Raw genomic sequence first — 27750 nt, forward strand, 5'->3', positions numbered from 1 at the left:
ACATAAATGTACAGTAAGAATGTGATAGATTGCATGAAAAATGTCCACTTTATATTTTAAAATCAAACATTTACGCCCATGAAATAACATTATTTCAACTCAAACAACATCTCTGAAGCCTGATCCAGTGTGCTTCCTCTGATGTCTAAAGTAATTTAGCCTGAAACAGACCAGCGGCTGAGTGATATCACTTATCATCAATATTGATGTGTGACTGCTTGTAATGTCCACTAATGAGTTTTAGAGCCAGGAAGCTGCTCAGCCGGAGACGTACTAAAAGACAGATGCACCACTCTTGCGCACTTCATAGAATTAATGACAGAGTAGGCCATGAGGGCCTAACATGTCGAAAGTGGGAAACTCCTCAGTAATGATGATGTGCATTCCAGCTGCATAAACTGGAAATAACATGAGTGCCTGGCTGCTTTTTATCGCTAAAAATGTTTTCCTTTCTTACTACCAAGTGTTAACAGTCTAGACTGAGTGGTGTGTGCCATGCTGAAAATTATGTGTTTTTAATGTAGTATTTGTTGTGTGGGACACGTTTGGTTAGATAAATGACATCTGAGAAGTAATTACTAAGTCTCTTTGTTTACTTTTTTGCTCTAATCTGAAATCTTGCATACTGCTTTCGACTCTTAAGGGCAAAGTTTTCAGGTTGACTGACAGACACAAGGTGTTGTGTGCTGCGTTTGTCAGTCAGGTATTTGAATAAAAACCCAGAGAGATCCTGTACAGCTGGTTTGAATTGCAAAGTAAAAATCAGCACGTGCAGAGACAAGGTCAAACATACAACACCTGCAGAGAGAGATACAGAGTGTGTGTGGATGTGTGACAGGGATGAGAAGGGGGAAAAGGTGTGTTTGAGGGATACAAAGCCTGACAAGTGTGTGTGTGAGAGAAAGGTGTGTGTTGGAAAGATAGTGAGCTGTGCCTCGAGATATAGAGAGGTAGAGGCAAGGTGAGCCATTTTTATCCATGAAAGGTAAAATGGGAGATGTGACTGTGGGCTGCTATGCATGTGACAGGCTGCCTTATTTTTAAAAGGTATCAAATCTACCAGAGCTGCAACAATTAGTCAAATAAAATGACTGTGCAACTTTGTTGTGAAAATGTAAAATATTCGATTTTTTTCTTGCTTCTCAGACTTAAGGTTTTTGGAGCAGAGTGCACTAGCTGTTTGTTGAAACCTAGCTTAGCCACACTTCCAATCTAGTTAAAATACACCAGTGAGAGCGCACACACACTAACACACACACAGAAATAAAACAAACTAATGGTACCTGACATCGTTAGTTTAGCCAGATGCATTGCTTTGCCTAATTGTGAAAGCGTTCGACAAAAAGCATTATTTTGTTCAAACGTCAGTGGCTCTTATTTTCTAACACTAACAGCTAAACCAAGTAAAGTTAGAATATAATAGAAAACAACTGTTCTACATGGTTTTTTAATTATACTTACAATTAATGAACCAACTAACTCTACATTGCAATACAGGAATTTAATTTAATTGATTTCCATGTTCTCTGCATGGATCACCAAGCTTTGAGGATGCTAACCTGCTGCAAGGTTTTTCACCTCATGTTACCCAGAGAGAGTACGGCTTAGAGAGAGAGACAGGAGTGAATCTGACATCTGCTGCCACCTTCATTTGATCCACTCTGCACACACGGCTTGTGTTACCACACTTCATTAGACTACTGTCATGTTCTCTAATAACCTTTTGCCCTGAACTCAACTCTTAGTACAGTCGACTAGATTCTGTCTTTTTGTGAGACTACAGTCATTAACTTCAATACATGTACCTTTTAGGATAATTGTCATTGTTCTAAACAGATGTCTTCTTTTATTTCATTTATTACCATTTGAAAATTACCAGATTTTTACATTTTCTTTTGGTAATGCAGTTGCGAGTCTTCTTGGTGTTGTCTTCATTTAAAGTTTGTGGTCAAAGAACACTGACTTATATTAAATGTATGTGTTAATCTGTATGTAGCCAAACTTACCCTACTCATGTCTTCTTCTCCCCGTCTTTCCGCCCAGGTGAGTGCTATGTCTGCGCGTCCAATGAGCCTTACCGAAAGGTTGACTACACCAAAATCTCCGTCCCGAGCTGGAAACCCGGTGCCAGTGCTGGGACAGGCGCAGCAACCCCGACCCGGCCCGCCACAGCATCCACAGGTGTGTCAGCGAGCCCCGCATCCAGCTCCAAAGAACGTCCTGAAGGTCGGGAGGGCAGGGAGAGCAAAGATTTCATCAAACCCAAGCTGGTGACCGTGATCCGGAGTGGCGTGAAGCCCCGTAAGGCCGTGAGGATCCTGCTGAACAAGAAGACGGCTCACTCCTTCGACCAAGTGCTGGCCGACATCACAGAGGCCATCAAGCTGGACTCTGGAGCAGTGAAGAAGCTCTTCACACTAGATGGGAAACAGGTGAAATTATTGTTGGGTTTTTTTGCGGCTTTACCCTTGCAGTCATCTAGGGGGCAGAAATCTTATTTAAAGGACACTTTTGCCATTTTCTAAATTATTAATTTCCTCAACAATCCTTACACACCGACACTAACAATGAATTGCCTCTGGTTACAGGATTATGTCTGTCAGGCTATAGCCTGGATTAGTTTATTAATCTGTGCCGCAGACTTCCACTGTCATCAAAAAACTATTAAAAACACATCAGCCAGACACATCGCTTCGCTTCCAAAAAGCTTGGTCAAGAGATTATTAATAAATCATTTCCCCACTTGCTTTAAGTTGCCATAACTCCACTAGAGATAATAGACAGAAATTGGGGAATGATATTTAACAAAATCTCCGTGGCCAGCTGCAACTAACAATTAGTTTATTGTAAATTTAGTTCAACAATGAATAGAAAATTTGGTCAATACACTGGAAAATGGGAATTATTCATGTGACAGCATCCTGGACTCTTATTCTGTCCGAATCACCAACTTTCACCACTGTAAGACCAAGAAAAGTTGTTCGAGGGTCAAAATAGTTGAAGATTAATAGTCTGTCAATTGACCACTGATTAATAACAACTTGCGATGGCCATGTTAAAACTACTGGTCTACTACTGCTTATATAATGATAATTTATGTATAACAGACTGAACTTAAGGTGGAATATTTAGATGAAAAAAGTGAGGTGAGCTTAATGTTTGGCACTTTTAGCTAAAAGTCCGTTTAAAACCCTGAAACTGCGGCAGCCAGCTAAACTTGATTTTTATTTGTCATATTGAGGAGACTGTGAATATGTTCTAATCCTCTCTGAAATTCTTTTGTGACTTCGAATAGACTTAAGGATTGTGGATTTAAACTTATCGCACGTCCCTGGGTGCAGTTATGTTTAACACAGACACACACACTCTGAAGTCACAGATAAGAGTGCTGGCAGGGACACAATGACAGTGGGGAACTAAAGAAAAGCAAAGACTGCAGAGAAGCTTGTAGGGCCGTCAATGGGATTGAATGAGGGTTGTTGTGGTGAACGAAGCTCAGATTATATGCGAAGACACACATATATGCTTGGACCCCCCCCCCCCCCAAAGAAAGAACAGATTATCCAGTAAGCACAACTATTTGCATTTGCTCAAATGTTGCTGCCGAATCAGCCTTGAGTAAGTAAAAGCAGTATAAGCACAGGGTGCCTTCAAAATAAGACCCACTGTGTCAACCTCCCTTACAGTGTAATAATTAAAATGATTCCCAGTGGCAAAGATTTAGTTTGAGCCTAAACTCCAATAAATGAATAATATTAAAAAAGTAAGATACTGCCTTATAGAAATGTTGACAAGACAGGAGGTGTCACACCCAATATGTCATTTTTCAAAATGTTACCTGTAAGAAGTGATATACTACAAAACAGGAGATGTTTGATTTGAGATTTTAGTTTAACTTTTTTTTTGGCTTTTATTTTGAAGGCAGTGTGTCATAATGGAGGCTTTTATTCTGTGTCCTTCTCAGACGGCTTCTCTCTTTTCAGACTCAGTCAGTCTGAAACAAGGCCAGTGTATGTGTCTGAGTGTGTTTGTGTGTGTGCGTCCTCCCTTCTTTGTGTCAGTTTGTGCAGCCGCTTCAAGCAGCAGGACAGAAACCCCATGCACGTGCGCTAACACGCGCGTGCACACGCACACACAGTGCAGTTACCATGACAACCAGACATCCAGGAGCAACCCCGCACTGCACACAGACACACACACACACTGTGCAAATCTGGAGACGTTAAAAGTAAGACAAAAAGGAAGTGCTGGCGATGGAACAGAGGAGGAGAGAAAGGTAATGTCAAGGACAGAGGGAGAGAGGAGAAGATGAAACAGGGAAAAATACAGAAGGAAAGAGTGAAGCGAAAAGGAAACAAAATGTCAAGGCAATGTCTAAATTAACACAGTCGAGCAGCTACTTTCTCCCTGTACAGCATTAAAATTCCCTAGTACTAATGTCTGTCTCTGTATTAAAGGACCAGTCCCACATTTTAGGAAACACACTTATTTTCTTCCCTGTCAAGATTTAGACGATTATCACTTCCCAGTCATTATGTACAATATTGTGCAGTTCAAAAAGGAATAGTGATTTTTAAAAGGCCAGTCATAGTTGGTTATTGGTACATAGGTAAAAATGTCTTGCTAGTTATATTGCTACAGATTTAGGCAAGTGTTTGAAGTACAGATGAGCCAGGGGAAGCTCAGCTGGCAACCCTGCAGCTGCTTTCATGGGTTGTTTTGGGCGTCTATGCATAAGGGTTCTGTGTGGATTTGTTGTCATATCCGCATCTGGCACAGACCTCAGTGCATTCAGTTTAGCAGCCTCTCTCCCTCCCATATTTTTTTCCATGATCAGACACCTCCCTGATGGTATTTTATCATGGTAAGATCTAAACATCCAATGAGCCTAAAATCTTATTTAGTTAGTTTTGCATAAAGACTGGAAATCAGGGGGACACATATAGTCAATCTCTGTCCAATGATAATAAAATACACCTACCAATACATATAATGTTCACTAATTGATATGTTACACCCAGTTTAGTTAATTTATGTGAAAATAAGTTATAACATTTGTGGTGAAATGTGACATGTGACAGTGCTACTGACCAGTGTTAGTCCATAGGGACAAGGTGACATTCAAGTAATATGGGATGGCTGGTAGAAATAGTAAAGATTTACAAGTAAATAATTGTGTGCTTTCATGGTTTATGACCAGAAAGTGACTTCTGTATCAGTAGTGGTAGATTTATTGGAGATTTCAGAATAACCTGGCTTTGGATACTTCTTAAATGTTGATGTGCACACTTTTACGTGTACAATTTAAAACATGAACTGATATGACATTAGCCATCAGGGTTTAGCATTTTTTAGCTGTGATTCAGCAGAGTTTGAAAGTTAAGAGATGGTTTATTAATAGTTATATTTTTACAAACTGAGCTCCGTCAGCTAAATGATAGTTAGCCAGCTAGCCTGGAGAGTATTGTAAGGCTTCAATAACAATTTTATTATAAAGTAATTAAACATTCTTACCAGATAAATTGTGATAATGTTCAACAAAAGGTCATTGAAGAATAAACAACTAGTAGCCGACATCAATACAAAAAGTCTCTAAGATTTTGATGAATCATGCTGTGTGTGTGTTTGTAGCTCACCTGTCTGCAGGATTTCTTTGGGGACGATGACGTGTTCATGGCGTGTGGGCCCGAGAAGTTTCGCTACGCTCAGGACGACTTTGTTCTCACACACTGTGGCAAAACACAGACTTTTGTTAATGGTGAGACATAAATTTCAATACTTTGAGGGTTAAAAACTAACCATTATTGATTAGACTGTAAAACATCAGAAAACTTTGAAAATGGCCATCATAATTTCGTAAAACACAAGGTGGTATTATTACATTTCCTATTTTGTCCACAACCCAAGAATTTGGAAAATACTCCCACATTTGAGAAACATTTGGGAATTTCTGTCTGAATCATACCTTAAATAATTTGGTCGACCTATTAATTAATTTACAAATCAAACTTGTCGTCTTTTATTGGATTTGTTCACAGTAACAAACATATGTGCAATATAAACGCATTTCTCCTTGTCTCTGTTTGTGCAGAGTGCAGAGTCAAAGCATCTCGCTCAGCTGCTCCTCAGAAACCTCCCAAGACTCCCAGCAGTTCTGGCTTGTCCTCCTCTAAGACTCCACCCAAAGGCCCATCCAGAACCAAGTCTCCAGCCCCAGGTGTGAAATGGCAAGAAGTGCAAACAGATAATGAGTCTTGCTAAACTTAATTAATGCTGCTTTCACCTGCCATGTCTTGAAGGCTCCACTACTGATTAAACACCACCTCGAAGTACCAATTGTTGGCCTAATTTTGTCACCCAGACATAGCAAAAGAAAGTGTGTCTCTTACTGAGTTCAGCAACCAGCCGTGATAGGTTTGAGCTACTGTTTAGCCAAGCGAGCTGTGGTATCTAGAGAAGGTGAAACACTCATTTAGGATGTTGTGCTCATTGGCATTGTGGACAGATGCTTTACATCCTCAGTGACGGTGCAGGAGTTTTAAAAGCGCAGTGCCCAGGACACTTTGGGTGATCTTAAAACTTGATAATAAGTGTCTGTGTTAGCAGATCCTCTTCCTGTGTCCCCATTGAGGTATAGTCAGATATCCCTGCATAAATTTAGTGTAGAAGAAAATATAAATGTCAAGCTAGTTCTCGAACTCTTTTGATGATATCTGAGCAAATGATTGGGAATTTATTCACAATGGATTTTAGAAATAATCACACTGATTTTTGAAAAATGCAAGTCGTGTCTGTGAGATCATGAGTTGTGATTTCAGGAGGGAGTGTGATTGTTGTTGCAAATGTGGTGCTGAGAATTTGACAGTACCCAAATCCATTTTTATGAGCTGTTTTTGGCCTCTGGTGTTGCAATTACTCCCACTTTTGTCAGACACAAACCGATTTTTTAACCTCACATAGTATCTCTGCTTCACATCTCTTCACTATACAGTAGTTTAAAAAAACTGTGCTCTAGATCACTCTCTAATGGTATTATTAGATGGCCTCTTTGTTTTGCATGTAGCCAATGAGGCCTCAGCATCGCAGTCAGCTGGGAGGACGTCCAGGTCTAGTGCCTCACCGACCAGCCCTGGGACTCGACGGAGCCTCAAGGTCAGATTGATTGACTTGTGTAATAAATTGATATTAGCAGTAACAGCTGAGGTATCCAAAGACTATATTTATATATCCTAATACCGTCTTTTGTCTTTGTGCTCATTTATCTGATATTTCTGTCTCCTCTGTGTCTATTTAGAATTCACAAATTTCTCTGATTAAAGGAATGAATCTTGTCTTAAATCTGTCTGCAGATGTCTCCGCGTCGTGCTTCTTCCACAGATGTAAACGGGGAGGCCGAGCAGCCAGATGACACTGAAGCTGAAGGTTTTTGTGATCTTATGTTCTGACATTTTTAGGACATTTGTGTGTGTGTGTGTGCGTGCGTGTGCGTGCATGTGTGTGTGTGTGGGTGTGCATCAAAAAATTGTTTGTCAGAAATATTTGAAACCCAACATTCAAGGTTAGGATAAAAAAAGCTTTGAAATAAATATGAAGGCTGGTCACATTTGGTACTTTATGAAAGTATGAGGGAAATAATAAATACTTTAAAGCTTTAAAGCGAGTAAGCCTGCCTTTACACTTCTAAACATCAGAGACTTTGTATATTTTAAAACTGCAAAAATTATGTGCAAGGCCAAAAACAAAATATTTTAAAAACTTTATTTAAAAGGTCAACTAGATGGGGGGTAAATATACATGATTAAGAAACAGGGCTGATGTTAAAAAAATATATTTATATAAGAGGGGAAATTGCAATGAATAAGGAAAAAGCAAAGACTGGAAAAAGACGATGTTACTGAATAAGGTGGGACATTATTAAAGGTAATTTTTTAACAACTTAAACCCTAAAGCACTACAGTACAGTAAATAACTGTGAGAAGTTAATGCTTTTTTCTTCAAACCACACATCAGGCATATTCTGTTCAAACAACGTTTGTTTGGTGATAACTTCAATGTCTGTTTAGCCAAGCCACACCTCACAGCACCGAGAGCTTCAGAGGTAATCATCATGCCACAGCAGTGCAGTGTTAAGGAAAGACTGACAATGCCTGAAAAAGTCTTTCTGCAGCCGTATCAGCCAATGACAGAGACATGAATCACAGCTTGAAAGGGTCTCTGAGGGTCTTGCGAGTGTGGGAGTCAACACACTGAGCAAAGATTGAATATCTCTGAAGCAGAAAAGTCTCATTGGCTCAGAGTGTCACAGAGTTTACAGGTTCAAAGCCAACCTCTTAAATGAAGCTGTCCAACTCTGAAACTCTGAAGTTTGAAAAGCAACATGCAGATTAAAAACTAAAATAAATCCTTTCTTCTCCTCACAGTGAACGGAAATCGATCAGTTTCTTCCTCGATCATCAATGACAAATACAAAGTCGGCAAAGTGATCGGAGATGGAAACTTTGCCGTGGTAAAGGAGTGCATGGAGAGGTAAACACCATCAGAAGATGCTGTTTAAGTCTAATAAGAAAAAAACTGTTTAAAAGATTCTGAGTCAGTGATGGGCATCTGCGTTTTGTTTGACAGGGCAACAGGGCAGGAGTACGCCCTGAAGATCATTGACAAAGCTCGCTGCTGTGGGAAGGTAACACTGATTTAGAGCGTTCACACTCTCTTCCCTTAACTTTATTAACTAAAGGCTAAATATAGACCAAAGTGTGTCGCCTCCGCAGAGTGTTTTAATGCACACATCAGAGCGGATTATCCAGCTTATTCCAGACTCGAAATAAAAGGCTTTAGGCACACAGCAAATCAAAGAGCATTCCACCAAAGAATGAGCTAACGCTAAACCTAATGATGATAATGATCATGTAATGATTATGTTCCATTAAAGTTCCAAAGTCTTGTGATTATTACTGTGTAATTGCTTTAAGATGAGAATACTTTGTGTGTGTGTGAGAACAGGAGCACCTGATAGAGAACGAGGTGGCAGTGCTGCGGAGGGTCCGACATCCGAGCATCATCCAGTTAATCGAGGTGGACGAAACACCCACGCAGCTGTTTCTGGTCATGGAGCTCGTCAAGGTGTTTCATCCTTTCTGTCTTTTCCCCTTTCTGCCCCTTCTGTCTATGAATGCTTCTTCCCATCCACGGTGACCTCTAAGGACAACGCACATTGCGGAGTGAAAGGGCAAATTTTAAGAGCGCTGTTAAATAAAGGATTCAAATTCTGTATTTACTTCCAAAACGATTGAGGGAATTCCATAGCCTGGTTGTTCCATAACAACGTTTATGACATTTGGAACAAGCAAAACTGCCGGAAATTCAGGTGAAAATTCTGTGCATCATGATGAATTTATTGAGTAAGAGACGGCCTGAGGAGCTGCAGCCTTAATGTAGCATGAAAAACGAACAGCAGCGGCTCATTAGGCGTCTACTGTATGAGTGTGGTTCACTCCCCCTGGTACTTCCAGCGTTTTTGTTGCATGTGTTGATTCTATTTGTATGATTTTTTTGTTTTTTTTAATTTGGAGTGTGTTGTCCTCATGCACTTTAACACTTACATGTGCTGGGTCCTTAGGGGCCACCCTGAAAGCCCGCTAAGACTTACTGTTTTCATGGCTTTGCCACGTGCAGGGTGGGGACCTGTTTGATGCCATCACCTCCTCCACAAAGTACAGTGAGCGTGACGCCAGCGCCATGGTTTTCAACTTGGCTGGGGCCATCAAATACCTGCACCGAATGAACATCGTCCACCGAGACATCAAACCAGAGAACCTGCTGGTACACACACAAATACACACATTGTTGGTTAGAACATTATCCTGTAGACTGCCAATGTGGGAGGCACCTCAGAGGAGCTTTTAGTCCTAAAATTGCTCAAATATAAAGCATTGGAAAACTCTATTTAGACTATTATACACCAATTAAGTATCGGACATGTCAGCACATGATTCAATAGGTATAGATTTTACTTTGACTTTTAAATACATTATCATAATTCTATTTGGTGTAGATGCAATGTAGTGATAAATACATAAATACTTATCCTGGTACTTATTTTTATACTTCTATTAGTATTGGCTGTAGTTGATACAGAACTGCATGTGTATTTTGTTTTAGGCTTTAGTATTTTGGAAGGATTTGAGATGTTTGTCTCCATGCACTGCAGGTGTGTGAATATCCCGATGGCACTAAGTCCTTGAAGCTGGGTGACTTTGGTTTGGCGACGGTGGTGGAGGGGCCGCTGTACACTGTGTGTGGTACACCTACATATGTAGCTCCAGAGATCATCGCAGAGACAGGGTGAGTGAGAAAATGTAAATGTAATTATTGGTTGCTGCGGATGAGTTGGTGGGAGAAAAAAAAACAAACGTAATGTGTATGTGTGTAGTTATGGACTAAAGGTGGATATCTGGGCAGCGGGAGTGATCACCTACATACTTCTGTGTGGATTTCCTCCATTTAGAAGGTGAGTGTTCCAATGATTTATTACATATTTGTTATGTATTGAGTCACACAGTCCTATTTTTAAAATTTTAAATACTTCCTGTTTTTATGCATTTTTCTCTTCCTCCTCAGTGAAAATAACATTCAGGAGGAACTGTTTGATCAGATCCTCAGAGGGAAGCTAGAGTTTCCCTCTCCGGACTGGGACACCATCAGCCTGCCAGCAAAGGTACCACTCACCGATAACAGAAAATACGTCATGAGAAAGAGGTGTGAAAGGCGAATGAAATATCCGCTATGCTCCTAAGTTAGTAAACTTTGCTCCCAACACTGGGCACAACAAAGCCAAAAGCCTGGTCGTCACAGGAGAGCAAGCTGAATTAGGGTTGAATCTTTTAAATCTGAGCACAGACATAAAAAATCATGTTGAAACAGTATCATTCAGTGAATCACCTTTACTGAGCATCTCATAATCTATTATGCCCATCAGTAATAAATGTCCACAATTCTGCCTAGAATAAACACTTAGAACCAAAACACTTAACTTACAACTGTCATATTTTGTTTTTCATCAGCATCCAAATAAACCAGCATCTATTTGTCAGTGCATCTATGGGTAAACTGCAAATAGGAAATGCTAATAGCTAGTTCAGCATAGTTCTAAGGTGCCAGCATGAAGGAAAAGCCCCTCTTTCTATTTTAAAATGCACAAACTTTGCTCTAGATGGGATTTCAGTTACAGGGGCAGCTGTAAGTGAAATAAATTAGCTCTGGCTTATTTTAATCATTGGTGTGGGGATGGAAAATTACCAATATATACACACATTGTATGGGATTAAATTACTGAGCAGATGATGCCCAAACAGGGATCAAGTGGTCATTTCATCCCTTAAAGATTAAAATCTCAGAAAAAGCTATGATAAAACATGGTCTGGATTTAAATACCATTTTCTGAACCAAGCAGAAATGCCCACCTGTCCTATAAATTCAATGGCACACCAACTCAGACGGTGTACTACAGGATGGTAACATTCACGTGACCTGTTCCGCAGATGCTGATCAGTCAGATGCTGCAGGTGAATGTAGACGCTCGTTTCACTGCCGAAGAGGTCCTGGCCCACCTCTGGGTGACGGTAAGAGCACACACAAACAACACAAATATAGCAATTACTACACACACACACACACACACAAACACACTAGATTTAGGATATAACTCACTTCAAAGCATTGTATGGTTGTTCTTTATAAAAGTTTATTTATGGTCTTTATATAAAAAAAAAGCTTCTTGGGTTTCTATTTAGGATGAGGCTCCCATAGACTCCAACACTGTGAGCAGCACGGAAGACCACACCATTGGGGACACACTGGAACCAGAACAAGACTCACCAATACTGGAAACCAAACAAGTCCCCTCACCTCTGGTCTAAAACACAACCCCTTTCACCGAGTGGAAACAAAAGATGAACACAAACACTGCTTGTCTGAGCCACTCGACACCCCAAAAGTTAATTGTTGCTTTTGAAGCCAGACGAGTTCCTCCTTGTGTTTCCAATATAAGTTTCCTTTCTTCCTCCCCAGATCACATCATATTTTAAATCAAATGAGTTTTTTTCCATGAGATCCACCACATCTGATCTAGGATACAAACCGTTGTAACCTACTGGAAACCAAATGCGTTCTTTCAAATCTGAACTACAAGAACTCCCTTTTATTCACTGCTGGAAATCTAACAGAATATATCTTATTTGATCTTTTAAAGGTAGGTGTACCAGGGGTGTAGAACACCTCCCTATTTCTTCTACCAACTTAGTTTACTTAGTATCCCGTGGCTTCAACTGGACACTACACGACTTCCCGCACCCTGAGGTTAAAGCCGACCTCAATTCATCTACTGACAAATGAAGAGAGTTCTCTCAAACTGGAAAATCAACAAGTTCAGCAAAATGTGGTCTAACACAGTGGTCACACACGGCTTGGAACCAGTTAACATTTTATCCACTGGAATCCAATCCTCCCTTCTATCTGGTCTTGAACTTTTTGTTCAAACCTGAAAACCAAACATGTTCCCACCCATGTGGTCTAGAACCATTTCCTGTGCCAGAAACCAAACAAATTTTCTCAAGTCTGGTTTTAGAAAACAGCTGGTTTTATCCAGTGTAAACCAATCAAGATCTGTATACTTTTTCTTGGAAACCAAACACGTTCCTTTGCCCATGGTCGAGAAGATGTTTTCACCAATTTGTTGATTTACTTACAAAAACAAGACCAAGTTCTTCAGTCTATTTCCAATCTCCTGTAGCTCTACTACGGAAATGGTTCCTACCTCTGGACCGTGTCACATTTAATCTACTGAAGACTTTAACACGTTCCATCTTTGCTGCTGTTCTGGAAAGTATTTGCATCCTCTTCGATGAGGTCCATTAATTCCGTTTGGGTAGACACTAATGAAGTCACCTCACTGCTGCTTGAAGAACATTTACCATATCGTAACTGGGACACCGTGAAGGTGCTATAGGACATGTCCTTTTTCATCACCCAGCGTCTTATGGAAGTGGCCCTTACATCTGACAGACATGTAACTATAGGGCTTTGAGAAAGGCCTTGAACCACCTTCATAGGGATTCAAACAGCTAATTGATTTACAAACAGTCCCTCTGATTTAGGGGTTATTTTCTCTGTAGTCCCTGCCGCTTGGCAACCAGGATGTCTTCCATTTATTCTGGGAAACGTCCCATTTTTTCTGCCTTTATCCTCCAGCTCTCCTTCCGCTGGCCTGAAGGATGTTTCTTCTACTTGGCACCCACCAACCAAGGAGATATTTTGAGTACTGTGCCTGTTTACACTGCTGATAAATTGATTACTTAAATCTGTGCTTTTTCCTCCATAGGTTCCACTCCTCCTCCACAGCACCAATCACTAACTGTTTTGACAAGTTAGGCCCATGTTTTTCAGTTTTTAAAGAAACTGGTCACAGTTCAGAGAATTTAGCCAGGAGTTAGATGAGAAAGCCTATTAAATTATATTTATTTATTGTTTTTAATTGATAAATGCACCGAGACCTACCTTAATGTGGACAGGTACTTTTGAAGCCTTCTCTGACCAATTCGTTTAACAGCCCTGGCCGTAGTACAGAGAATTACTATAATTTCTGGGTGAATCCTAAGTTTTGCAGCATTCTTATTTATTGTAATTTCATAATGACTAATAACTGAAGGACAGTGCAGATGTTGTGGACTAGCAGAGCAGGAAGATGGAAGCCTGGGTGGAGCGAGCAGGCTGGTTTCAGGTCTCTGTTAGCACTGGCCTGCAGTAAGTAGCATATTGCTGCTCTAAAAATAGAGCTGGGAAGTACTAAAAAAAAGTGGACATTGATGGTTACAGTAATAGCATGAGTGATTGCATAACAAATTGTATTTCTAAAACCCAATTTCCATCTTGATTTTGGCATAAATTGTTTCAAATTTAAGTAAAAAGTTATTCAAAGTGATTAATTACCAAATTTTGTTGAAAAATAAAAGCAGCTAAACAATGAGCCTCACCTCTTCAATCCCACCGGACACTTCCCATCACCCAGCTCCTTTCCTTCATCTACTCCCCAGACTTTGCACTGTATCTCACATTGAGTGACTTCCAAACCTCACAATCTGAACAAACAATTTTAAGAACCTGTAAAGGTTTCTACCTACAGTATATCTGAACTAAAGGGCACATTCCAGTATAACACTTAGCTCCCTGCCTCTCCTCCCGCCTGCATTAATGGAGGACAACATACGTTGTAAATACTGTAAATATTACTCCATCTGTTTGTGTCTGTCTGTGTGATTCAGTTGTGAAGTAGGAAAACAGTAGCAGTTAGGTAAAAAAATACTACAATAAAAAGAAACAACCTCATCATAGACACAATGTGTCAGCACTCTGAATAAACCTTGTTTTTCCTAAAAAGATACGGTCTACGAAAAAAATCCCACATTAATATGGATACATTTTCACATTTAAAGTTGTATTTTCAATAGTTATTCTACTACAATTATTAAAAAAATAAAGATTCAAGGTTTCAGAAGAGTGTTGACGGAGTGTAATGAAAGAGTTCTGACCTTAAAGTTGAGTTTCTGGTGGATGTGGTAGCAAATGTTACCTTTGCAAAAAAGGACTGAACAGTGACTGATCTCTTTCCTTATGGAGGCATGTGTCTGTGAGATGTAACATTGTGGGTCATCCACAAATCATATCGCTCCATCCACATCTATTATGTTGTCTGTCTGTTACTTATTAGATCGTGGAGGAAGAAGGAAAGGATTGTGCATGTCTGTGTGTGTAAACAAGTGCGATTGACTTCCACAGTGTCATTTACCTTAAAAATGAGGTGGAAATGGAGAAAGTTAGCTGTGTTTGTTTTGTTTGTGTCTGCATTGGGGGAGGTGGTAACTTTTTAATAACTTGAACAGAAGTTGTCAGTTTGGATAAATGTGTTGATCTGATGCAGTGTTCTGACCTTACTGTACCACGACCTTTCCATGGCCTTGACCTTTGGCACGAGTCACTGATTAAGAGTTTGGCCCCATGTTCTGTTGAAGCCCCCGTCACAATGACGATGACCACGTGAACATTCTTATAGGCAAGAACAACTAGGAGTTTTTAAAAATACAAAGATTCAACATCACAAACTCACAACTTCATAAAAGCAAAAATACCTTGATCAAATGTGTGAAGCTAACCAGCTCAGTAAAGCTGCATCACATTCGTTTATATTCAGCTTGTAAAGATTGAATTTTTTTGTGTAGCTGTAAAGCTCTGCCTGCTCTGAGGCTTGAAAGGGATTAAAAAAGAGAAAAAAAGGACATTTGGCTCATGCTGTGTCACTGAGTGGCACTGATGTTCTTAACTGTAACAATGTGTTAAAACAAAGTGTGATGAAGATTCCCTACCTACACTGTTTTCTTATATTGATATGCTAACTCAGTCGTACATAGAAACACCCGCCTGCAGACAAGCGTCACAGACTGATGACAAGATGGTCAATTTTTATTCTCCCCTGTTCAAAAAGTAGTAATTTTAAAAATATTTCTGGGACTTATCGCCTTGACCAATTATCTTTACTAACTCTAAAGTCCGTCTCCAACCAGATTCCCTTGCAGATACATGCTTATGATGAGAGATGTCCAGTTTTCAATGTAAGGTGCAACACTTTCAGAGTAAATGTTTGATGTTTAGATATTGTTACATGTCTATTGCATAAAAAAAACAGTAATGAAAATTAAAATCAGTGTTTTTAATTTTAGCTTTAATTTTGTTTTGTTTTTTTAAGGCAGATAACCAACATGAGCAGTCAAGAAACAATCTTGACATGTCTGAACCAACTCTAAGCCTTTGGTATTTGGTAACTACTATTGCTAACACACATTAAGTGTTTTCATGCTTTTAAATGTGGTCAAATTACCACTGGTACTGAAAAAGAAGTTCAGCAGCAGCCAAACTCTTACTCAGTGTCTCAGCCTTTGACCTTCTATGCCTGCTATGAACCCAATAGTCTTAATTCTGTTCTCTTTGCTTTATGCCAAACCAAAAGGAGCCTTTTGTTGCTGTTAGCATTGCAGTCTCACCTGAGTCAACAAGCAGCTGAAATCTTTTCAGGTTTTAAGATTGTGGCTGCTCTTTGGCTTCTGAAAACAATGTACAGTTTACTACAAGCAGCACAGCGAGTGGGGTTCCTGCTATTCAGAGTAATAGAAAAGAACAATATTGGTGGTTTTTCAAGTTTCATCCCTTTGTGTAAATGTATTGTTATTAACATCAGATTTATAAAATAATGCTGCCGTTGCAGGAAACTGCATTCTTCTTGTTGTTGCATGCAAAGATATTTAAAAATCTAAAAAGTCAGTCAACAGATGGCCGCAAAATTTCATTTTAAATAGTTGTGTCAAAAAATCTGAAGGAAAAAAAGCACTGGAAGTCGACTACGGAATCACAACATGACTAATTTTAATCATAAATAAACAAAACTGAAATAACTAAAACCACAAATCTGTTGTGCAATTGTGCATTAAAACAAAAAGGAATTCACTTTTTCTTTTCTAGTTATCACTCTCACACCACAATCTTCACATTTCCACAGTGTTGTGCTGTATTCTCATTAAAAAATAAAAAAGCGTATCAGATTGACCTCCTACAACAACTGTTCTTCATCATGCTCATTTGGTACTTGAACGCAGCACTATTTCACAGCTGAGTGGAGTTAAATAAGTACTCATTGAAGTATTCATGTGGTTCTACTGTTGGGAGCTGAGACTCAAAACATCTGAATGGATTTTAGAGTGGATTTGATCCAGGGTGGCTGCAGCTTTCGGGCCCTTTGTGTGTTTTTTCAAATGCAGTGTGTATGTGTGGGTGTGTGGTCATTTCACATCATGCCTCATTTTGAACAAGAACTGTTTTTTTTTTTTTTTTTTTTATTATTATTCAGTGCAGTAGAAATTTGGGATTCTGAATGAAACTGGGCTGGTTTTCCTAAAAGGAATTTTCGTCTGGTTTACTGGTGTTATCTGAAATCAGGTGAACTACTGTACATGTCTGAGTTAAGGATTTGTGTTGAAGTATTAAAAGGTGTGGCAATATAAATAAAACAGTTTTGAAATTATTAAGTTTTAAAGACGATCCATTTTGCGGATTGTCTAGACTGAACCCTTCAAACTTGAACATAGTAGCTAAAATAATAATAATACACCTGCTGTGTAAAATTGTGGTTAACGATTCATTATCACAAAATGTTAGTTAGCGATGCATTGTTAGTGTTTTAAATTCTAAATTGAAGTTCAGCTGTATACTGTTCAAATTTCTTATATGATTCTCTTAGGAAAACTAGTCCTGGGTTGAAGTGAAATAAGATGTGACATGTTTAATGCTAACAATGCTATGTAATGTGATGTGGGTTGATATAACACATGGATGTCTGTTGGAATCAGGTCGGCAGTTGGAGAAAACAAAACACCTGATTTGTATCGAGAAAAGATGCTATCAACTGTGAAAATAAAATGGATGCTAGAGCATCGAGTTAACCTGCTGGGTTTATGTTACTGTTGACTAATTGTGTATATTATATAAGAACGGAATCATACTACAAGAATTCTAAGATAATGGCAGATGTTTTTCCTTTGTTACTAAGTTAGATCAACACCATTTTGATGTAACTGTCCTTTACCTGAATCTTTCCATTTTGTGAAACTTTTGCTTCACTACACCATATGTTGTAAATGTACAGTTTACTCCACTACGCTTATGTCTCAGCTGGTACTTATCCTAAAAATTAAGGTTTCACATCTCAGAATCAGCATGAGATCTTTAGGTATTGATCATTTTACCTTACTTTTTTTCGTTATATCTTCGTTATATCTCCAACAAATCTAAAAAAGAAAAATATCTAGAAATTGTGGCTTGGTGCACATCATCAATAAGTGTAACAAGCAGTTGACTTCTAGTGTCATCTAGCAATAGTTTGGGTCATTAACTCAGGGCTGCGACACACCAAGTCAATGGCGCAGGACACACTGTGACATCTAGGGGGCGACATTGTCACAGTGCCCCCTAGATGTCACAGTGTGTTCTGCACTGTTGGCACCAGTTGAACCAGTTTAGCCAGTTCACCATGTTGAGTCACCAAGAATTATTAATGTAATGTAAGAGAGACAATTCAGATTGGCTGTTCAGCTTAGGGAATCTACCACCACCTGCTTGTGGTGTGAAAGAGTTACTTTCTCTAATGAAGGAAGGGAAAAACATATTCTAATTGTCCATTGGCTGTAATTTTTGTGGTGTGTTAAAGTGCCATTTTTGGCAAAGATGAAACCACCATAAGACAATGCAACAGTTGGCCTTTGTCGCTTTGTAGCTGCTAATTCTTTGATGTCGGGTTGGTGTGTGTCTACACTTAAATAGTGGCAACTCTGCCCAGAGTACAGTAAGTCAAGGTGAATGACAAACACCCACATGACAATGCTCACATGCTGTATCCATAAAGACGTTTTTTTCTGGTGTAGAAGAGGACACATAGCACTGAATAAAACCCAATCCAGCTCTGGTAGGAAACAAAACCGCAACAAGGGGCCAATTACTGTTCCTTATTCATCCCATTGTGGCTGAATGAGCGCACATCCCCAGAGCAGGACAGAACAAGTTCAATATGACAGCAAACATGTAAATAACGGCAATGCTGCCAAGGCTAAAGGGCTTCAATACACCATATTATAACTCCTCCCTTTCCTCAAACACAATCCAACTCTGAGGTACAGAATCAACTTGTAGATCTGCTTTCACAGATCTACAAGTTTAGGGATCAGTGTCAGCTACTTGCTGTGACATGCAACAGTTACAAGTGACTTCAGTGTGAATCAGCCTGCAATGTAAAAGACAACAAGGTTTCACTTTGCTGCTGTGACGTGTTTGTATGAGGAAAGTGAAACTCTTGATGTAATTCCTTTTATTACGAGGAGAAATGGCGCAGCAAGAGCATCAGAAAGAAGGGCGGAAATTCTGCTGTTTGATCTGTCTGAATCGACTGAAGGATCCTGTGACTATTCCCTGTGGACACAACTACTGCATGAACTGTATCAAAACCCACTGGAATGAAGATGAGAAGGAAACCCAGAGCTGTCCTCAGTGCAGAAAGACTTTCACACCAAGACCTGCACTGGTGAAAAACACAATGTTAGCAGAGTTGGTGGAGACACTGAAAAAGACTGAACTTCAAGCTGCTCCAGCTGATCACTGCTATGCTGGAGCTGGAGATTTGGCCTGTGATGTCTGCACTGGAAGGAAGCTGAAAGCTTTCAAGACCTGTCTGGTTTGTCTGGCTCGTTATTGTGAGGAACACCTCCAACCTCACTATGAATCTCCTGCTTTTAAAAATCATCAACTAGTTGAACCCTCTGTTAAGCTTGAGGAGACCATCTGCTCTCATCACGATGAGGCGATGAAGCTCTTCTGCTGCACTGACCAGCAGTGCATCTGTTATCTCTGCTCTATGGACGAACATAAAGGCCATGAAATACTGTCCGCCTCATCAGAAAGGACAAAGAAGCAGAAAGAGCTTGAGGTGAGTCAGCAAAAACTCCTGCAGATCATCCAAAATAGAGAGACAGAGCTGACAATGCTTGAAAAAGAGATACAGACAATAAATAGCTCTGCTATAAAAGCAACGATGAACACTGACAAGATCTCAAATGAGCTGATTGATCTTATCAAGAAAATTTGCTCTGATGTGAAGCAGCAGATCAGAACCCAGCAAAAAACTGAAGTAAATTGTACCAAAAAGCTTCGGGAGAATCTGCAGCAGGAGATCACCGAGCTGAAGAAGAAAAATGCTAAGCTAGAGCAGCTCTTGCGCACAGAGGATCCCACCCAGTTTCTACAGAGCTACCCCTCATTGTCACAACTTACTGAGTCTACAGACTCACCGGACATAAAAATACCTCAGCCACAGTACTTTGAGGACGTAACAGCAGCTGTGGCAGCAACCAGAGATCGAATACAGGTCATTCTTAGTGAAAAACTGATGAAGTTTTCACTGGAAGAGACAAACCGGGATGATTTACTCCCCCTAACGGAACCTAAGATCAGAGGCGATTTCTTGCAATACTCACGACAAATCACACTGGATCCAAACACAGCAAACCCATTTCTGGTGTTTTCAGAGGGGAACAGAAAAGTAGCATTTCAGATAAACAGTAGGTCATATGCTTTACACCCTAACAGATTCATTCACATATCTCAGGTGTTGAGTAAATTTGGACTGACTGGACGTTGTTACTGGGAGGTGGAAAAGAACGGTAAAGTAGCCATAGCAGTTTCATACAAAAGTATCAGCAGATCAGGGGACTTTAAAGCTCCTGTATTTGGATACAATGAGCACTCTTGGGTATTACATTGTAGTAATAATTGCAGTAATTACACCTTCAAACATAACAACACCACAGCCACTGTCTCAGGGCCTCCATCTTCCAGAATAGGAGTGTACCTAGATCACAGTGCTGGGATCCTGTCTTTCTACAGTGCTGGTGAATCTATGACCCTCCTCCACAGAGTCCAGACCACATTCACTCAACCACTCTATGCTGGACTTGGTCTTTCAGTGAATGAAGACACTGCCGAGCTGTGTCAGTTAATAAAGATTTAATATAGAGGTAGAGGGTTGGTTGGTTTAGACCCAATTTAGGAGCCTCCGACTCTGAATGTTTAAATGCCATATGTGACATTTACATGATTTGAAATTTTTTTTACATTATGTTTATGTATTGTGTCACTTTTATGTTGCAAACGGTCACTTTAGGTGTTAAAAGTTCTTGTTAAGAAGATGTGGAATGAAAATTAAGCTTAAAGTTAAGGTGTCTTATATGGTGTTTTGTTACGTTTCTTGAGTTTCGTTTTGGCATCTTTCTTTCAACTGGATTCATTCCCTCTTAAATGTGTGCAGCCAGCGAGGTATGTCTATTCACATTAGCATCCTGCCACTTATTTTATTTACGCATTTATGTTTATTTTAGTTACGTTGTGAAAAAATGTGTTCCCACTATGTGACCTGTAAAATGTTTGAGTAGTTGTTGTGAGTTGTGATATGATTTAAGTCAAGAGCAACAAGTTCTAACTAAGAAGCATAAATCCATCAGTAACTGAATAAGTGGTGTGTTTTGTATTTTCTGGTGACGGAATGATTATTGTTTGATTTAGGATAGTTGCACATGTAGTAAAATATATTAATACATTCAATCTCCTGAACCTTCAACCTAGAGGCTAAAGAACGAGTCTTTAACATGTGTTTCAAAATGTCTTGTTTCTTTTCACCTCATCAATGTTACAGCTCATTAGATGAGCTCTTTCAAAATACCTTGTTCCTGTAAAATGAAACTAAGACGCAGTTTCATTAGCTTACATTAAGAATTTGAAAATCGAAATAAAAACTAAATCGTTCAATGTCTCAGTGTCTTTTTTCTCTCAAATGTTTCAGGAAATTGTCCTGGAAAAGAGAAGTGAAAACCACTGTGTTTTTAGGATGTTTATTTAGTACATTATGTTTAAGATTTGGAGCAATATTTGTCTTGGCAGTAATAGAGTGAGCGAGACCTTTTCTAGTTATTTACAGAAATAAGTAAAAACATAACTCCTACATGTGGTTTCCAGAATTCCCTAAAGTACACTGGGAGGCAGACCCTTTGGAGATCAAGCTCCTCTTCTGTGGAACCAGTTCCAAACTCAGATTTCGCAAGTAAACTCCCTCTCTACTTTGAATACTGGGCTGAAACCTTATTCTGTTGGGGTTTTTTTTCCATTAACAGGAGTTTTTCCCTCTTCACCATCTTCTTAGTGTTTGTTTATGGGATATTTATCGAGTGTCTCAACATATTATTGTTGTGAATTGATACATTAAAAAAAAATTGAATTTAATAAGACCATTTACTTGAGCACCACTTTGAGGATTTGCTTCTTGTATGATAGTCTTATTTTAGTTGATTTTATTTTAGTTTAATTTATAAGGAAATATTTTACTGCAAACTTACAGTATTACATAAACACTAGAGTTAGCACTCTTGATAATACCATTTTATATTCTACATCTGGCATAATGTACTTATAAAGTATTTAAACATGCCTTAGTTTAGTAACTTCCATATGTTCTTTATTTTCTTTAATTTTATTTCATTTCTTTCCGCTGTCCTCCATGCTTCCCATTTCTTTACTTGTTACACCATCAGTACATTAACTTAGAATACTTTTAGAAAAACAACCTTTATTGCTATTGATCACTTACATGTTACAATGAAGTCCTTTGCATTTAACCCATCCCCTGAGGTGGGAACAGTGAACAGCCATGGGGTGGTGCCCAGCAAGTTAGCGCTGAGTGTCTCGCTCAGGTACACACCTGGTGGGTAAGGCTAGGATTTGATCCCATTGACCTCTACATCCTATCCCGCTGCTCTACCCATTGAGCTACCTGGCTGCCGGAATTTTAACTGTAATCTTTCCACTATGATATTTGGGGTTTCACTTGCAGCAAGTAGAGGATCTGCATACTGCATACTCGGCAGTAATAAAGGGTGTGGTCAAAGTTCAGAGAACTCATTTCTCTTCAAGGAAGCTATGTGTGGCAGGATAGGGTGTTTAAAATGGATGCAGATCTTGCTGACAGTCTAAAGTGAATCTTTTTATACAAAAATCAGTGCCCAAGAACAGAGATCTAACTGGATTCTAACAAAAATAGCACAAGACTACAATTTTTGTTGGAAAGTATAAAATCAATTAAGGACAATATCAGACACTCACACATATTACTAGATTAGACATTCACAGGCTAATCTCAGTCATGACTGCAGGTTAATGCTTACTCGTTTGGCACACAAAAGCAACTGGGGCCCAGTGATATCCTTATGTTGAGATTGACATATAGCGTGAAGGCATTGGGTTTAAACCACTGAACCTGTTCTATCTCCTGAACCACTCCCTTCAACAAGGAATTAACTGAAAACTACAACAAAGGTTGCAAGTGCAGCAAAGGCTTAAGCTGCTCCCTTTTATTAAGTGAAACTAAGATGATTAACCCCTCCCTCTTCAAACTCAGACTGTACATTTCCTGGTTTCTGCCCCTTTCACAGATCTGCAAATGAAAAGATGGGTGTAACCAACATGCTGTTAAGTATAAGAGGCACAAGGCAATTCCACATTTGCACACTGTAGATCAGTGGAACAATTTTAATTGAGTTGAAGAAAGTGAAACTGTTGGAGGCCTATTGTTAAAAGGTGAAATGGCGCAGCAAAGCAATCGCAGAGAAGGGCTGACATTCTGCTGTTCAATCTGTCTGGATCTACTGAAGGATCCGGTGACTATCCCCTGTGGACACAACTATTGCATGAGCTGCATTAAAAGCTTCTGGAATAAAGATCAGACGCAAAACCACAGCTGTCCTCAGTGTCGACAGACTTTCACACCAAGGCCGACGCTAGTGAAAAACACTATGTTAGCAGAGTTGGTGGAGGAACTAAAGATGACTGAACTTCCACCTGCTACAACTGATCACTGCTATGCTGGAGCAGGAGATGTGGCCTGTGATGTCTGCACTGAAAGGAAGCTGAAAGCCTTCAAGACCTGTCTAGTTTGTCTGGCTTCTTACTGTGAGCAACACCTCCAACCTCACTATGAATCTCCTGTTTTTAAAAAACATAAACTTGTCGAAGCCACTTTAAGGCTTCAGGAGACCAAGTGCACTCGTCACGATGAGGTGATGAAGATTTTCTGCCGGACGGATCAGCAGTGCATCTGTTATCTCTGCTCCATGGACGAACATAAAGGCCATGAAATACTGTCAGCGGCAGCTGAAAGGACAGAAAAGCAGAAGGAGCTTGAGGTGAGTCAGCAAAAACTCCAGCAGAACATCCAAGATGGAGAAAAACACATAAGGATGATTCAACAGGAAGTGGAGTCCATCAATTACTCTGCAGATAAAGCAGTAGAGCACACTGCAAAGATTTTTACTGAGCTGATCCGTGTTATTGAGAAAAGAAACTCAGAAGTGAAGCAGCAGATCAGATCCCAGCAGAAAACTAAAGTGACTCGTGCCAATGCGCTTCAGAAAAAGCTGAAGGAGGAGATTGTAGAGCTGAAGAGGAAAAACTCTGACCTGGAGCAGCTCTTGCACACTGAAGATCACACCCAGTTTCTGCAGAGTTATCCCTCAGTGTCAAAGCTTTCTGAACCTGGAGACTCACCCGACATAACAATACATCATCTGCAGCACTTTGACGATATAACAGCAGCTGTGACAGCAACCAGAGATAGAATAGAGGCCATTCTTGGTGATGCATCAACGAAGACCTCACTAACACAAGTGGACATGGCTTCACTGCCTCAAACAGCGCCCAAAACAAGGGCTGAGTTCTTACTGTACTCCCGCCAAATCACTCTGGATCCAAACACAGCAAGTAATGGACTTTTGTTATCGAATGAAAACAGAAAAGTTTCAAAAAATGAAGGAAAAATACAACGTACTCACCCAGATAGATTCATTGGTTTATCCCAGGTGATCAGTAAGGAAGGACTGACAGGACGCTGTTATGTTGAAGTGGAAAAGAAAGGGGAAGTTTCAGTTGCACTCACATACAAAAATATTAGCAGAGCAGGCGACTTCACTGCTTGTGCATTTGGATACAATAAAAAGTCTTGGGCATTTACATATGATAACAGTTACACATTTAGACATGAACCATCCATTTTCATTACAAGCCATCCGCCCTCCAGAATAGGAGTGTACCTGGATCACAGTGAAGGCATTCTGTCCTTCTACAGTGTCTCTGAAACTATGAAGCTCCTCCACAGCATCCAGACCACATTCACTCAACCACTCCATGCTGGAATTTGGCTTCATGCTCCTGATGGAAACTCTGCGGAATTCTGTGAGCCCAAGCAGACGGATTAATTAAAGTGGCAAAAGGCAGGATAATCTTCTGCCCTATAGACAGTAGAACCATCCTACTGGTGAAGATGATCTGAGCTAGTCGTAGCTGAACAGTTCATTCAAACTGGTAAAGTAACATCTCTAAAACAATTCACCAGGCAGGTTGGAAATATATTTGCTTTTTACAGATACAGGTAGTTGAGGACAAGTAAATTCTTCCTCAACACTTTGGACTCACCACAGTGATTCAATTAGACCTTACATTCATATATCTTGAGTTTAAGTTTTAAATTATACTGCACTTTATATTCAACGCATTTTTCATGGTTGATCAGTCTGGCTAATGTTATGCTAAGTTTTCATTTGACGTTACTCAGTAATAGATACTTAAATAATTACTTAATATATGTATGCTAAGATATTAACTGTCAGTGTTGCCTATACAATTTGACAAACTATTATAATCTATTTGAATGAATGCAATGACATTACATTGATGTTGGGAAAATCAGCTGGTAAATGATAAGTGTAATATATAGAACCATGCAAACCCTTGAACCATGCTATAATATAAAGGACAGATACACTTTGGGTACTTGCAAACATTGCTGTAAAAATGATTACTTTGGACTCTTGAGTAGCTTTTATAAAACCTTTTCCTCTGTAGTGCTTTTACTCATACTAAGTGAAGGATCTAGATGCATCTTGCAGAGGTAATGAAAATGGGAAAATCAATGTTGAAATGGCTATTAAAAAAAAAGAAAAAAAAGTATAAAATCTTTATTTAATCAACATAATATTGGTTGCAAATTTGGCTATTAAAAACATTCATTATCAGAAGAAACAAAAACGGTCAAGGAGTGTTTAAAAATAGTCATCGTACAATGATAAATGTTACATTGGTGCAAACGTTTGCATCCCTCTTTATAAACCTTCTAGTTAAGTGTAAAATCAGGTGTATGATCTTTAAAGAAGGCTGTCAACACCAGGTGAGTGGCACCAGGTGTGTTAAACTGGGCTTGCTCTATAAATTTGCAATCAGTTTCAAGTTTGCAGCGAGCCAGAAAAAAAAAACCATCAGGAAAACAGCATACAGAAGATCTTAAATTGAAATTGGATGAGACCAAACTGATGAGACCAAGGCTGAATTATTTGGTCATATGTTTAACAGAATTGTGTGACAAGAAAAAAATAAAACAGTCAAACCTCCTGAACATCACTGGTGTTTTGGGGGTGTATGTCTTCATCAGGCACTGGGGCTCTGCATAGTATGGAATGAAAAATGAATATAACCAATTATCTGTATATTTTAAAGCACAGCCTTTTACTATCAGTCAGAAAGGTAAAATCTAAGAAATCCTTCAACAGGACAATGGCTTCAAAGCATAAAGCAAAGTTACCTCAGGAAGGGTTTAAAGAGAACAAGGTGAGCGTTTACCATGACCTTTCCAATGTCCACACTTAAATTATTAAAAACCTGTGGATTTATTTGAAGAAGGCTGTACATGGCAGACAACCAGGTCATCTGGTAGACTTGGAACAATTATGCTATTTAGAAGGAGCTAAAATCACACCTAAAAGGACAAAGGCTGACACTTTGTCATTTCAAAGTAAAGCGAAGTTTGATGTTTTTACTTAACTGTAAGAATATAAGGTTACACTGTGTATAAACGTAGAATTTAGACCTACAAAGTTAAATTTTAGACTTCATGAAGCATGGCAGACAGGGCCTCGAACACAGAGTGGAGTGTGTGTTTTACTGTCCAGGACTGGAACTCAAGAGAAGAAATAAATGATAGTCGTTTCATATCTTAGTCACAGTTAAAGTCAATGTGACAACTGAAAGCAAGCTTTGTATCCTACAACTGTACGTTTGAGTTCAGATCAGCTATAAACGGGTCAAAGACAGAAAGCTGTAGTGTAATTGTACAAGAATCTGTTATCTCTGCTCCATGGATGAACATAAAGGCCATGACACCATCTCAGCCGATGCAGAAAGGACAGAGAAGCAGAATAAAGTCGGCAAAAACCTAAGCAGAGAATCCAAACCCGTGAGGAAGATGTGAAAATGCTTCAACAGGATGTGGACGCCATCAGTCGCTCTGCAGATAAAACAGCAGAGAGTGAGAAATTCTTTAGAAGCTCAGATGTTAAGCAGCAGATCCGATCCCAGCCGGAAACTGAAGTCAGGTGGGCCAAAAAGCTTCAGAAGACACTAGATCAGGAAATTGCTGAGCTTAAGAAGAAAAATGCCATCTAGAGCAGCTCTCATACTGCCGAAGATCACACTCTGTTTCGACGCAACTATCCCTGACACAGCGAATGCATTCCTGGTTTTAAGAGACAGGAATAACATACAATATGAAAAATAAAAACAAAAAACAAAATAAATGTTTTTATTATTGAAATGTTTTAAAGTTTTATTTGTATTAAAAAGTTGGAATGTGTGGTTATACATAAAATATCTTACAAAATCATTTGTAATTCTCTGTCATTGTCCGTCTTTGCAACTTTGCACAATTTTAATTAATGTTTAAGACATTATATTTATGCATAACACTGTCATGGATCACGATGTTCTCTTTGCAGGTTGCCACAGAAACCACACTGATTGTGCATGAAAGTGATGGTTTCATATCAGGTATGAGAAACAGAACGACACGGTGTGTTTTGTTTTGTTCCATTATAAAACAGGCAGTAAGTCTCACTTTTGTATCTTTTCCACTTTTATATTTAGGATTCAAATTATACCACAGTGCAATGTCAAACGAAGTGGTCTAGACTTTGTAATCAAACACTGTCTGCTGTGCATCCATGTGTCATCTGGGAG

General features: G+C 39.3%; 3 protein-coding genes across 4 annotated transcripts in view; all 3 read left to right on the plus strand.

Annotated features, from left to right (window-relative positions):
* Positions 1–17553, plus strand: part of LOC137137469 (serine/threonine-protein kinase DCLK2-like) — a 21796-nt gene extending 4243 nt beyond the window's left edge. Inside the window, exons 3-16 of one of the 2 annotated variants that reach the window (XM_067523749.1) lie at positions 2044–2432; positions 5632–5758; positions 6092–6217; positions 7040–7152; positions 7350–7422; positions 8421–8526; positions 8623–8680; positions 9001–9120; positions 9673–9819; positions 10208–10341; positions 10430–10507; positions 10618–10714; positions 11538–11618; positions 11790–17553. In XM_067523749.1, coding sequence (XP_067379850.1) covers positions 2044–2432; positions 5632–5758; positions 6092–6217; positions 7040–7152; positions 7350–7422; positions 8421–8526; positions 8623–8680; positions 9001–9120; positions 9673–9819; positions 10208–10341; positions 10430–10507; positions 10618–10714; positions 11538–11618; positions 11790–11915 — 1775 coding nt within the window. In that variant the 3' untranslated portion in view covers positions 11916–17553. The remainder of the gene's footprint in view (positions 1–2043; positions 2433–5631; positions 5759–6091; positions 6218–7039; positions 7153–7349; positions 7423–8420; positions 8527–8622; positions 8681–9000; positions 9121–9672; positions 9820–10207; positions 10342–10429; positions 10508–10617; positions 10715–11537; positions 11619–11789) is intronic. The other variant, XM_067523750.1, reaches the window with a different exon arrangement.
* Positions 17554–18099: 546 nt separating this feature from the next.
* Positions 18100–21438, plus strand: LOC137137470 (tripartite motif-containing protein 16-like). The gene has a single exon (XM_067523751.1). It carries the CDS (start codon positions 18974–18976, stop codon positions 20651–20653), a length of 1680 nt encoding a protein of 559 aa, XP_067379852.1. The 5' UTR covers positions 18100–18973; the 3' UTR covers positions 20654–21438.
* Positions 21439–23273: 1835 nt separating this feature from the next.
* On the plus strand, positions 23274–26093 carry LOC137138129 (E3 ubiquitin/ISG15 ligase TRIM25-like). The gene has a single exon (XM_067525079.1). It carries the CDS (start codon positions 23274–23276, stop codon positions 24939–24941), a length of 1668 nt encoding a protein of 555 aa, XP_067381180.1. The 3' UTR covers positions 24942–26093.
* The last annotated feature ends 1657 nt before the right edge of the window (positions 26094–27750 follow it).

This window comes from Channa argus, chromosome 12 (genome assembly GCF_033026475.1).
Source record: "Channa argus isolate prfri chromosome 12, Channa argus male v1.0, whole genome shotgun sequence".
Classification (NCBI taxonomy): Eukaryota; Metazoa; Chordata; class Actinopteri; order Anabantiformes; family Channidae; genus Channa; species Channa argus.

Bases quoted from the DNA above. Each gene is read 5' to 3' on its own strand.
- LOC137138129 (XM_067525079.1), top strand. From the start codon at position 23,274: ATGGCGCAGCAAAGCAATCGCAGAGAAGGGCTGACATTCTGCTGTTCA.
- LOC137137470 (XM_067523751.1), top strand. From the start codon at position 18,974: ATGGCGCAGCAAGAGCATCAGAAAGAAGGGCGGAAATTCTGCTGTTTG.